At 44.6% G+C, this 14,023-nt stretch overlaps 1 protein-coding gene across 1 annotated transcript in view; it reads right to left on the bottom strand.

Annotated features, from left to right (window-relative positions):
• The window catches only part of LOXHD1 (lipoxygenase homology PLAT domains 1), a 134,129-nt gene extending 120,484 nt beyond the window's left edge, over positions 1 to 13,645 (bottom strand). Inside the window, exons 1-4 of the mRNA XM_054517861.1 lie at positions 13,636 to 13,645; positions 13,233 to 13,347; positions 3,357 to 3,437; positions 2,377 to 2,561 (exon numbers count right to left, since the gene is read on the bottom strand). Coding sequence (XP_054373836.1) covers positions 2,377 to 2,561; positions 3,357 to 3,437; positions 13,233 to 13,347; positions 13,636 to 13,645 — 391 coding nt within the window. The remainder of the gene's footprint in view (positions 1 to 2,376; positions 2,562 to 3,356; positions 3,438 to 13,232; positions 13,348 to 13,635) is intronic.
• Between the last annotated feature and the right edge of the window lie 378 nt (positions 13,646 to 14,023).

Genomic DNA, 14,023 nt, shown 5'->3' with positions numbered 1-14,023 from the left:
TTCCTTACATAAACTTACATAATTTTTCATTATCTAGGGGCCTAGAAAATATTAATACTCAAAGAGTAAACATCACTATTTAATCCATTGGAAAGAAAAAACAAAATGCCCTAAAACCCAATCAAATTCAGGGCAAATGACTTGTATGTACAACAAAAATCATATCACAATCTCATTTCAGACCTTTACAGATCCGGAGGGAGGCATATTAATTCAGATACATTTACATTTGCAGCTGACAGTTCACCACAGCAGTCTGGGGATGTTTATCTTTCATTAATTATGGTTCAAGGGGAACTGCAACCTGAGATAGCTGAGCTAACCCTCTCCTCTTACAGATTCAGACCTGCCATCTGGAAGGCATCCAACCCTTCACCCATGCCTCTGGCCTCAGCCCAGCTCCCGCCTTCGCGCACAGCCCAGCCCGCGCTGCTCAGCAGCGGGGCTTTATCTCTGATAAAGGCGGTGAGAGCTGATGCATTTCTGACAAATGCCAGCTTAAATCTCTTCTTTCACGCTTGGGAGATGGTCTTACTCATATTTATCCCGGGCCAAGCACGTGGAGAGCAGTTCATCCATATCCCAGAGCCGCTTCTCCAGAAGAGAGAGCGCTCGGGACTGGCTGTTCCGCTTGTGAAAGGCAAAGCAGCTCCAGCAATTTCATTGGAACTGCACTCTCCTGTACCAGCTGAGGGTTTAGCCCATGAGTCTTTTCCTGCTGTGAGACAGGTGTTGAACAGGATGCAAGAAATCACACACATTCCCTTGAATCATTTCTCCCAGGCAGAGGCACTAATAAATTTGGATAAGGTGTTGTGTCTTTTAAAGATCTATTAAGATTGAATGGTTGACTTCCTCCTCAAGGGAACCTCTCCTTAATCGTACATTGGTTTGACTCACACACTTTGTCTTCCAGAGCCCTCCTGCCCCTCAAGTGTCCTTAGATTCTCCATTTCACAAATCAATTTGATTAAAAAAGTAGCAAGATACTTCAGCATACACAGCCCCAGTAACTGTAACTGGGTGGGTTTTTGGCAGATAACATCTCCAGACGTTATCTCATTCTCTTGTGGCAGCCACCCTAGGGATGTCTGCATTTTTAAAATGCTCCAATATGCATTTCTTGTCAATGGATATTATTTGTGCATACTAGCTCACATGCAGCATCCTTTAATGTTTACATATTCAACATACCAGCACTCTTTTAGAAGGTTGTATCTCAACAGTGCAAAATTACTCAGCAACTCCGGGTCAATTTGGTGTATTCTTTCACTGTTAACATGACCTCAATAAAAATAATAATACTTTGCCCTTCTAAAGCATCTATCAATGCTCACAGCACTGCTTAATTCTGTCAATAAATTTGTTTTACCAAATAATTGCCCCTAAGTGGTAATGTCAGCAACACTATTGCAAGAGGCCTACTAATTATTCTCAATAAGATTCAATCCTGGCAAAAGCACAAGTTTCCTCTTTTTAGCACCAAACCACACAGCTCTCTTTCCCTGTAGACCTGTAGCTGATGGCCTTTCCTTCCATGCCCAACATTAGGCTCCCAGAAAGAAGCAGTGCCCTGGTGAGTCTATCAGGAACACACAACTTTGTTTCCTCATTAGCACTTGCAGATGGAGTGCTGACATCCCACCTGAGGCTGGTTTGCTGGCTCCTCTTTCACATCTTGATCACTCACGTTTCATGCACCATACATCCCTGCGTGGCCACCACGCTGGTACCAATCTGGGAGTACATGTCTGGTGTGCAAGGTGTCCTAGCCTCATTTCAACATCATTAGCTTAAAACCATGCTGAAAAAAACAGTCACCAGCTCAGCCTGGGTATTATAGACACATACAGCAAAACCAGTGTGGAGTTACAGCAAAACTGGTGCAGAGCTACAGTGAAAGGGTTGGGTCCTCTGTGGAAATATCCTGCAGGACATCACCAGAGACTGGAAACACTTAACTTTATGGACAGGACTGCCACCACGCTGCCTCTCTGGGGAGCACACAGGGGTACCAGCTACATCTTCCAGGGTAGCATGCCTCTCATCTACATGTAGGTATTCAATCTAATTTAATGCTGTCATCACAGATCCCTCAGTACTCGAGGAATGAGTGGAGCTTCTCCAAACAGTGATTTATCCCACCCTAGAACTTCAGATCTAACACTGGAAGAAGAAATTACCCTCTTGAGTCATCTTGCATCTTCCTATATCTCTCTCCACTGACTATAAAGAAAACTCAAATTAGCTTAGACTACACAATTACTTTTTATGCGATGAGATCATCTCAAAGCAACCCTGTCCTTTCCCACAAGGCACCAGAAAGCCAAGTTGTTTGTTGTTGTGTTTTTTTTTTTTTTTTTAAAAAAACCTTACTTTTGGGGACATCCATGGGATTCAGGCTGCCAATGAGGTCTCTGACATAGAGCCCGTCCCCATCCTCCTTGCTCAGCCAGTTGTTGCAGGGGAAGTAAAAGCGGAGGTGGGGTCTGTTCATGTCGGTCACGATGACGCGGTCCAGGAACCACCCCGCGTTCAGCCCGGTGTTGTCATGCTCGATCCTAGAGGAAGAACAACCCTGTTTCAGTATTCTGGCTAAGACTGGCTACTAGCACCATAATTCTGCGGAAAATTATTTACTAGGCGAGGCCAGAGCAACTGTACAATTCCCGTTTATGGCTGACTATCCAAAGAGTTTCAAGGAACTTATGTGCTTTTACAGGGTATATTAAAAATAACAACCTTCCATATGGGCAGAGATCACAGGTGAGTCTGTGAATCTTTTATCTGCAAGGAGATACTCACAAACATGCCTCCACATTCATTCAACATATGCATTCATTCACCTTGCACTGCATACCTAAAACATAAGGGACTCCCTTCCCACCCAGTACCCCTCCTGCTCTATTCTCCTCTTGCATTGTTTTAACCACCTCTTCCCAGCTTTCTTTGTACTACTTAGTAATTTTAAGTTTTTTATCAGTCAGTCAGACAGCGGTTAAACATAATAATTATCATTTACATTACAGTAAGTTAGCAAAAGTGGATGGCAAACCCCATTTACCTCCATCGGGACATAAAAACAGTCCTAAACATCTTTCCCCATGATTGCATACGACAGAAATACAATTCTTGGTGGGGAGCATGGATACTTATAAGCAATACCGTAGGTGATTTCACACTTCAGTTCAAATCTTCGGCAGTAAACAAGCTTTTACCACCCCTTAACTTCACCTTGATGGGAGCACGTTAAGGAATAATGAATAAAACATGGCAATGCTTAAACCTCTACAGCCTGTCGTCCTATTAGCACCTCACAGAGCAGATGTTGTGGTAGCAGCGTTGTGCAGGTATACCTTATTTTCTTTATTTGTCCGACGTTATTGGTTTTCACTCGGAACACATCTGTTTTGCTCCTCTCAAAGGCCGTGCTGCTCCTGCAATGCACATGCATCAAAAAGAATGGTGAAAAACCAGCAGCCTTGACAGCAGGCACGCAAGTGCTAGTGTGTAAGGATAAAGAAGTGTCATTCCTAATGCTGGAAAGACCTAGTTTTCAGTGCCCTCTCCCCAGTGACAGGTTTTGGATGCTCTAGGTACTGACATTCAGCAGACTTTTTTCCTTCTCAGACTCCCAAGAGTTCTTCCAGAAGCTGAGGCAGAAGCTTTGGGGGGAAACACAATGTGCTTTTTGTCTCAGAGTCCCACTCCCAGACACATCCTCTCCTGTCATCCTAGCCTCTGGCATCAAGCAGACCTGCTCCTGGTGGTGGGGCAAAGGGCTCCAGCAAGTTCCCTGTGTGGCCACAGATCTGCCCAGGACTCAGCCAGAGATAAAAGCATCCAACCACATCCAACTTTCCAGGCCCATGGCCCATCACTTTTTTAAACAAGTACTGAAATTTTGGTGCTTCCTCCCACAATTTCCATCTCATTCCAAGTAAAACAACTGTAGGCAGGAAGTAGTTTGACTTTTTTGGGGAGGTGTTACATCTGCAGTTTGTATTTTACAGGTGCAAGAATATAAAGTCTATTGGCCCAGGTCAGGGGATGTAGAACTTAATTCCCAGTTCTGCCTCTAGCCTGCAGCATCATCCTTGGCAAGCAGCTCTGTCCTTTTCTGAGCTCGTGTTTTCCATGAAAACACTATGAATAACATCAAGGCAAAGCTCTGAAGATGCATCCTCTCCCACCTGCCCTCCCTGATGGGCCCCCACTTCCCCTGGGCTGCTGAGCATGGCTACGGATGATTAAACACAGCAAAACCCAGAAGCCGTGTTAAAACGAACAAGAAACCACAGCACTCGAGCAGCCCAAAGCCACGGTGACAAGACGTTTGCACGCAGAAAGTTAATGAATATTAATAATCCCAGCAAGGGGGTTTGGCTTTGCTTGCTGCTCTTCACGCTGCTGAAGGACCTGTGTGTGCCTTGCTTACGGGTCATTTTGTGTTCTGCTAAAACCATGCCCAGCCTTCCTCCTCCTCCTCCTCATCCATTCTGCTGTTTCACACCCCGTGCCAGGCGCAACACCAGTGTACGAAAAGGCTAAAATGGTTAACCTTGCCGTGAAGACAAGAGGCAATTAAACCCGGCTCAGCCTCCCCCAGCCTGGCTGCCGGAGTGAAAGCAGCCAGCGAGTGCAAGGCAATTAGTCTGTCAGGCTTGAATGAGCATCGTAATGACAGCAGCTTCTCCCCGCATTGGCTCGGGGATCGATGCAGTGCTGCAGACTGCTACGGAGATGCCATGGAAGTATTAAGTGAGAATAATCAGCCCAAAGCTCCCAGTGCACCAGTCCCACTGGCTGCTGGTTTGTGGCACTGCTGCCTTCGTGCTGGGCTCCCTTGTTCGCTGGGGGGGATGCTGGGGAGCAAACCTCCTTCTGCAGGGCATCCAAAAGTGCCCACTGAGCAGATGCACAGTGCATCCCTAAACAGCTTGGGGAAGCATTGGAAAACGTGACACAGCCCAGGAGTCAAACCCCTGGGAAGACTTGCTGTCGAAGGGTAGGAAGAGTTTTGACAAGTCTCTTCCCTTGAGATGGATCTGTAGCATCAATGGGAAAGAAAAATCCAGTCCTTCCTTCTAGTACTGCGTGGGGAGGGAGTGAGTGAGGGAATATCCCACAGTGAATGGCTACACTGAAATGTAGGCTAAAAAAAGGAAAGACTGAAAGAAAAGGAGAAATTGCAGCTGGGCTATGTCAGTCTGGTCCAGGCTAGGACTAGGATGAGACATTCTCAGCCAGATTACCATAAGGAACTTGTTACACCAAACAATGAGGCACACTGGCTTGCACAGCCCTGGTGACAAATAAAGCAGGAAAAATATGACTTGGAAATTGCAGCACTAAATTTGCAATGTTCAGGCTTGACTGGGTTCAAACCCAGGGATTTTAGACCATAAGGATCTTCTGAATTTCACTAGAGCTCTGTCATTAATCTGAAATAAAGGCCAGAGCAACTCCAGAAATATGTTTTGGTTGGGTTTGTTTATTTTGACATATTTGATTCGCTCTAGAAGCTCTATTTTTTCCATGTTCTGTTGCAGCATTTTTCCCAACTGCTTTGTAAGAAACATCCAAGGAGCTTCATCAAAGACTAGTATACAAAATTCTTATAGATATATATATATTTAATTTCATATTTTTTAATTTGAAGCTGTTTTCAGATTTTTTTCAGCTGAGTAATTGCCTGCAGGCTGCACTGCTTGTGGCTCTGCAAATGTACAATCCTTCAGAACACTATGTTCCCTGGTTGGGTTAGTGGTGCTGCTAAAAGTCTGCAAGAACTGGTACATATTCGAGTGTAGCATTTTTAAATCCCTGTATTCATCTCCTCTGCAGGCCATGGGCACAGACAACAGAGCCAGTGCTATGAGAGTTTTGCCACTTCTTGATGGGTTGATAACCAGAAAGCCTCTATAATGCAGTTTTGTTTGCAAAAGTACATAAAACAAACATTTGTACAAGTAAATTTTTTTAATGAAGGTGAATTAAAAAGAGTTGACCCACCACCTAAATAAAAGTCACATTTGAAATTGAAATTTTGAGTGTTTGTAGATAACAGTCTTCCCTTTTGATCAGCTAACAGCACCCTTTTCACAGGTCAGTTCTTAAGAACAGACAGAAAACCTGGATACTGATCACAGCAGAGGCATAAAAATAATGACCTTCAGCAGTGATGGAGTAACCTAAGCCAATTTAGCTTTGAATCCCTGCTTAACAATCCTTTAAACTGCCTTTGCATTCGGTGTTTTACCTGAAAATGCCTTGTACACACAGAGCTGCCAGCAGAAGCGCCAGGGATTAAGGGCTGCACAAAGCCCAAAGCGTTATTCTGTATATCAGTTCAAACAAAATTTTAGAAATGCTTCATTAAACCATTAGAGAGAGTCAGTTCTTGGTTGCATCTCCCTGAAATTCTGCCCACAGGTCTGTCTGCTCCTGCCATGGATGTTTAGCAGCAGTTGGAGGAGCTGAGTATTGGGGATGATTTTGGAAGGTCGCACAGCCCAAACCATCCTAAAGGCTGACGCTCTCTAGGAAAAAATAAATGCTACTTGGTTCACCTGCTAGGTCAGGGGAGTTTCTTATGCACTATGGGTGGGCAGTGTAGAATGCCACAGAATCATGGAATCATTTGGGTTGGAAAAGTCCTCCAAGGACATCAAGTCCAACCATTCCCACAGCACTGCTAAGGCCACCACTGACCCATGTCCCAAAGTGCCACATTCACGTGGCTTTTAAAACCCTAAAGGCATGGGGACTGCCACCACCACCCTGGGCAGCCTGTTCTGGCATTGGACAGCTCTTTTGGTGGAGAAAATTTCCCCCATATTCAATCAAAACCTCCCCTGTCCCAGCCTGAGGCCGCTCCCTCTGCTCCTGTCCCTGTGCCCTGGAGCACAGCCCGACCCCCCCGGCTGTCCCCTCCTGTCAGGAGCTGTGCAGAGCCACAAGGGCCCCCCTGAGCCTCCTTTGCTCCAGGCTCAGCCCCTGCCCAGCTCCCTCAGCCTCTCCTGGGGCTCCAGCCCCTTCCCAGCTCCGTTCCCTGCCCTGGACACGCTCCAGCCCCTCAGGGTCTCTCTTGTCCTGAGGGTCCAGAGCTGTCCCCAGAATTGAATGTGTGTCAGAGCTGAATTGAGAGGGACAGGAAGGAAATTTCTTCCCAAAACCACACAATGAACCCTGCTCCCTTCCCCATATATTTGCAATTGCTAGAGTGTTCTCTCTCCACGTCCTGTTTCCATGTAAGGTTTCCCTTCCACCCTTCAGCCAGTACTGTCTGTAAGGGTGCCATGAAAAGGTGTCAGGGATGAGCACTGGTCTGTCCCTGTTGTTTTCCTGGCTTGAAAGCACAGACAGCTTCCCTCATCGTCAGGTTGTCTAATACACATTACAGGCTGTGTGAACCTGTGTTATCAGGCCTCTGGCTAAGATGGCATCTTGCCAGAAGATGCAAAAGGTATTGGAAAAATGCTGACAATGTGTTGGCCTCATCCCTCTGTCCCTCCCTACACATCCACTATCGATCACTCCTGGAGAGAGGACATTGTCATGTACAAACTAACTACAAAAAAAAAAAAAAACAAAAAAATCTCCCATATGTTCAAACCAGAGCAGCTCTTAGCACAGAGCTCCAATAGCAGCATCATTAACCTCCTCCTTGGAGCAACAAATACTCCAGGGAGTTTGGTCTGCAAATATTTAGCCAAGGCTGCTGTCATGAAGCTGACAGCATCAGTCAGCAGGTGGCTGGGAGTACCACGTGAGGCAGCATACGTCCAAAACCACTCCAGATGGAAAAGAAACCAGCAGAAAAGCACAGTCACTGCCAGTGTCTGTAGCAAGGACATTATCGACCAGCAGAATGAATCCTGCTTCAGCAGGCACTGAAAAAATTGGTGAAAAAACAGCCCCACTTGAAAGGGTTTAATTGGATGGGATGAATTGCTCAGGGCTGTAGCAGAGTGATGACAGCCAGGAGCCACACACCAGGCCAAAACCGTGGGGGTCTGAATTCACCCCAAAACTTTACAAAGTGCCATAGGACACGCAGGCTCTGCCTTATCCATAAGCATTCCAGGTACAGATTCAGACAGCTTTAATTAAAGACATTGAGTAAGTGCTCCTTCACTGTGTACTGCATGGAGCAGCATCATCTTAATATCAGATATTTTCATCTTTGGTGGTGTGATTTGCATAAGCAAAATAAAGTAGTGGTGTTTAATTTAGATAATCTTAGCTATACTTTATCATAAAATCATTGACTCATAGAATGTCCTGGTTTGGAAGAGACCTTAAAGATAATTTCTCTCTAACCCCACTGCTGTGCATGGGGGTGTCTTAGTTATCTGCAGTTTGGCTATTATTTTCTAGAGCAACTGTATGCAAAGCAAACAGTGCCACCAAGAACAGTGCAAAGTTTGCTCAGTATTTCCCAGTATTAAATAACATTTTTAATTACATTCACTTTGCCAGATTGAGGTAAATTTTAGTCTGTTGAAAATTTTCATCCCCTTCTCATGGAGAAGTATTTTTAAATTTCAATGAGAATGAGCTCAGGCATTTTTAAGACTGACATTAATGAGTTGGGATCTCATTTCATCTCATCGTGAGTTGGGGCAGGGCTTTGAGCAAGACAGAATGGTTGAGTTTGTTCCAGGAATACACCTTACTCTCATCCCAAGGGGAAAAGTGGCCAGATTTTACAGTCTGAAAAATGCAGCTGGCACTTGATCAGCAGGGACCTGGTTCTAACAGCTGAATTCTCTTAAAAGTCTGGCTATTTTAAGCAAAATCCTGTTTTTCTCTCTAAGGCTTGACCTTCCTTGTAGTTGTACCACCAGCTGCTGTGTTCATAGCTGCTGGTGGATTATAATTTGTACATATGCCAGTTATACTCACTCTTACATTTAGGTTGTTCAACACCTCAGTCTAAGCACTCTCTCAGGCATTTTATTCCTGAAATACTAGACATAGGCTGTCCAATAAGGCTGATCAAGAGAGAGGAAAAAAGTCCCCACTTAGCTTCTTTTTCAGAAGTGAATACAGACTCCAAAATATGCTGTTACTTAACGCTGTCCCAGACCATTAAGTCTTTAGAGAGCACTGAAAGTGCTGCAGAATTGTACAGACATAAATCAGGGCACAGGCAGATACATAAACAGCTGTAAAATGGGAAACCTCCTGTGGCATTAAAGGAAAAGGATCACAGCTCCTCACTGAAGCAGCATTTTGGCAACAAGGTAAGAATCCTTCCCCGTCTGCACTTGGGGTTTGTTCCCTCCCTAACCTGAACAGCTTTCTGCACCAACTACCTAACCCTTCCTAACTTATTAACTGCTCAGAGTAAATAAGCTCTCTTTCCTGTATTTATTCATTTATTCCAGAGAGGTTAAAAAACAAATTTAGATCTTCTTCCACTGGGCTTTTACCTTAACTGTATTAGGGTTACAAGCATTACCATCTTCTAAAGACTACCCTGTACATACTCTGCAATTCATATGTATTTGGTGACTTAAGGAACAGAAAAAACTCTGTATAGTCACCCAAAATCAGGTAGAAGTGACTGCCAATTAATTGTCTTCAGCATCAGAAATTTAAAAAAAATTCTCTGTACTGTCATCAAATTCAGCAGAAAGACGGCTGTCACCAATTATTCCATCCTTCTTCTACATTACCATAGCTGCTAAATCTTCTCTTAATTCCTTCTTCTTTTTTTTCCTCAAGTTAAAAACCTCTCTGTGATATTATTTGCAGTTGTCCCCAACTGGACCAAGTAAGCCTAACACTGAAAAGTCACACTAGTAAGGAAAACATGGATTTGGACTAAAAACTGTGAAGCCAGCAGTGGCACTCCCAGCTGAGTGCTGTACTATTTCCCAAGCCTCAGCCTGATGGGAAGCACATGAACATGGAGAAATAAAATACTGCGGAGCATTCTTTGCTCAGAGTTGGACCACAGAGGATTAATTCACACTTGTGGGAAAAGTTTTGACAGCTGCCAAAATGCGACCAAGCAAAGCCTTGGTGTTCACCCACGTGTCCGTGATGGTGCCTATGGAAAGAAATTAATTTGTGGTAGTGCTTTTAGCTTCTGGCTGAGCTGTACCTGGTGCAGGGTGGTGGATGGGGAACTGAAGAGTTGCATGGGTTGGGTTTTGAGGTGGGATTTTGCCAAGAGCTTCTGGGCCCAAGCAGCAGTCTGCCAGCGCCAGAGTCCTCCCAAACGGGCAGACAGACTGCAAAGGAGGAGTCATCCCAGCCACACTCAACTACTTGCCTGAACCTCTTTTCGAAAATAAATCACATTATCACAAGATTTTTGTGTTGGAAGGGACCTTAGGGACCTTAAAGTCCATCTCCTTCTACCCCTTGCCATGGGCAGGGACACCTTTCACTATATCAGGTTGCTCCAAACCCCATCCAACCTGGCCTGGAGTATCCGTGCCCCTGCTTCTCTGGGCAGCCTATACCAGGGCCTCACCATCTTCATAGCCCAAGAATTTCATTCTAATATTCACCTAACCCTGCCCTCTGATATTTTTAAGCAGTTTCCCCCTTGTCTTGTCACTCCATGTCCTTTCTTGTAGCCCCCCCTTTTTGAACTCAGCTCTTGGCTCAGATTTTGAGTGCTGTCACTTCCAGAATGGATGCTCCTCCTGACCAGTCATGGCAGAGATTTGTGTCTTTCACAGTTACCATATTGCTGGCCAGCGTCAAAAACACAGAACAATTCATCAGCTTGCCATGTCTTCCCCTTACAGCCCATGACAAAAAGACCTGAACAGTCATGTCTTTCACTATCAGCACACAGTCAGGAAAGAAACAGGAAAAAGCCCATTTTAACCAGAAGGCGAAGTGGTAGTACCATCTTTAGGCAATGCATGATAATTTAGCTGTCTGTCATACATGGGGAAATGTAAACACCTATAAAATGTCATGCATTTGCAGTCATAAGTGAACTCGTGTAAACATTTAGTTGAAAGATGCATGAGATTCCATCCTTTTGCCATATTCACAAAGCTGCATAACAAGTTTGGGGAGGAGAGGGGCAAACTGACTATTTCACAGTTTTCTTCATAATTAGGAGACAAGAATATCAATTAGGTGGGTCTGAAGGCACTCCTAGGTCCAGAGTGGATTTTTTCCTCACCATTCCTCGATGGAGCACTGTAAAGTGCCAGACTTTGCTTAGAGACACAGAAATTTTGCTGATGTTTGGGAAACCCCCAGTGGAAAGCTGTGGCTGCGGTTCTAGCAGTCACCTCCTGCGGGACCAGTTTCAAGAGCCCTGAACTGCAGAAGGTTGGCTCCTTTCATCCTTGCTTTCCACACCTCAGCCATCTGCTCACTGCAGCAACAGGGACCAAGCCCAAAAGGCTAACTCAGGTCTAAACAAGCTCAGAGTGCTGCTGCTGCAACCTAAAATAATCTCTGTGTGTCCTTTCTTTTTCCCTTTCGCAAAATAAAAGTGGTGAGAGCAGGAGGAAAGAGGAGGCATTAACCCAAGTGCCAGCAAAGACCACCTGCACTGCCAGCAGCATGTTTAATGCCACAGCTGATGGACATATTTTGACTTCTCTAAAGGGCATAGAATTTATTTATCATTTTTTTTTGGGTAATATTTGGGTGCTTCCCATAGCCTCGAGCAGACAAATGCTTTCCCAATGAAATGGCTATTTATGTAAGTGCTGACCACAGGACAACTCCCTGGAAAGCAGATGTTGCTTTGATGGCTTTGCCAAATACTACAGGGCAGGTTTGGAGGATAGAAGCTCTTCCCCCAGTGGAGCTGCTGCTGCTGCTCCCAGCTCTGTCACTGACCTGCAATGGAACCATGTTTCCTTTTAGGTCCTTGCCTCATTTCCTTCTCTGTTACATCAAAGAAAAGGACATTCCACTTTGAAAGTTTGATGGGATGTCTGGTTGAAAATCACACAACAAAAACCAAAGCTTTTCACACAGACATAAAATATACAATCAGGAAGCTCTCCCTGGTGTTTCTGGTATAATAGAACTCCTTCTCCTAGCTCTGGTTTCTGAATTTGAAATATGGCAAACAGGGCTGAAATTTCATGTATTTTCTTTACCATTCCCATATCATTTTCTTTACAGACTCTCATGTTTGAGGTGTTTCACTGGGAAGAGAAGCTCTTTTGAGGGTAAAATTTAAAATAGCTTCAGGTACCTCTTGTCGGTGCTGTAGAAATGGAGAAAATGTGAAGTTACCGTGTGACATTAGCACAGGATTAATAATTCTGAAACACATTTTCAAGAAAACCAAAACAATAAGAACAGAGACACACAGCCTCTCCCAGACCCTCTGGAGAAGGGATTTCTGATTTATCTTAGTGCAATTGCCTGGCTAAGAGGAGATTAGTACATGCAGAGCTGGTACTTTGTTAAAAGTCATCTTAATTTCATGGGAAATGAGCACCTGCTGACCCTGATGCTCATTTTGTAAATAGAAAAAAAAAATTTAAAAAATTAAAAAAAGGGGAAAAAAAGCTATTTAGTCAAAAGCATCTTAATAGGTTCTTATAAAATATAGCTCCTACTAAGTTCAACATGCTGATAAGGAATGAGAAGATGCATCCATAGGATGGTGTTGACATCAGCTGGAGGAAAATAGAGCAGGGCCACCTTTAGATGTGCAACTACAGTGGTGTGCAGCAAGGCACACAGCAGATAGGATGGGAGCAGTCTAAATTAGGAGTCAGCTTAAATTCTTCCGTTTCTGCTTGCCTCAGATTTCCTATGGCTGGTTGTAGGTGGTTATCTATCAACATTACTTCAAACCCACTGAGTTACTCCTCAGAATCATTCAGGGACACTTCTGTCTGTACCTGACTAGCATGGAGACCTCTGTGGGATCTAGGCATGGGAATACAGCCCATCATGCCCACTTCAACAAGCAATGAATATGCTCAGCTCCTAATTTGGGAGCTCCAAAATTAAGCTCTAAGAAAAGCAAATATCCCCACACCTTGCAAATATGAGCCTTATGTAACATGGATTTCCACCTACAGAAGGGAATGCAGGTTTGCAACGGATTGGGTACGAAATACGCAATGGCAAAAATTCAGATTTCCCTGGTGATCTTAAAATACTGTATAGATTTATTCCCTCCACACCCATCAGCATGATATTATGTTTCATCAAGATGCTTTAACAGCCCCTGAAGAGCAGGCCTCAAAGATACAGACTTCCTTTCAGACACTTACTTGCTGGTGAGATGAGTCTTGGGAGTGATGCCGTGCTCTCCAAAGAGAGTGACGAAGACGTTGGCATCGGTTCCTGCTCCCCGGACATCTCCTGTCACTGTCACCACCTCGTACACTGTGGAAAGAGAAAAGAAACATCAGGACAACAGGAGAGAGCCTTCACCCTTTGTAGATCCAAGTCATCACCAAACCTGAGCTGACAAACACACCCTAGAGATGGATCTATGCACCCACTGCCCAAACAAACCCATCTCTTGGACAGGGCGTAGTGAACCCAGCTGTTGAAATTCATCACATCAAACAGAACTGCTGGAGACACTTTACATGGGCAGAGAGGGACTGGGTTTAGGGTGGACTTTGCTGCAAATAAAACACTTCTCTGTGAACATGCTGCCTGCCCTACCATAACGCATGAGCATGTGTTACATAGAGCAGATGAATTTGTGTGAAGTGTTAAAGCTGTTGAGCCACTTTTCATTTATGCACACGTCAATGCAATGCACGCTTTCCTGTTTGCTCTGATAAGATATTTGTATGGAAGCTGGGACATTGCTACAGCCAGGAATTTTGCATTTTGGTTGTTATGGAGATTTTACCAAAGACAAAATGGTAAATCGTGAGGAGAATCACAGAGTGTCCTGAATTGGAAGAGACCTGGAAGGCCCCAAAAAAGCTCACTCAACAGGACATCAATCTTTCCAGTCTCCCACAGGACCCACAAGGATGATCAAGTCCAACTCCTGCACAGAGACCCCAGCAATCCCACCCTGGGCATCCCTGGCAGTGCTGCC

This window comes from Molothrus ater, chromosome Z (genome assembly GCF_012460135.2).
Source record: "Molothrus ater isolate BHLD 08-10-18 breed brown headed cowbird chromosome Z, BPBGC_Mater_1.1, whole genome shotgun sequence".
NCBI lineage: Eukaryota > Metazoa > Chordata > Aves > Passeriformes > Icteridae > Molothrus > Molothrus ater.
Note: the sequence above shows the minus strand (reverse complement) of the source record. Positions and strands in the feature narration are given on the sequence as shown.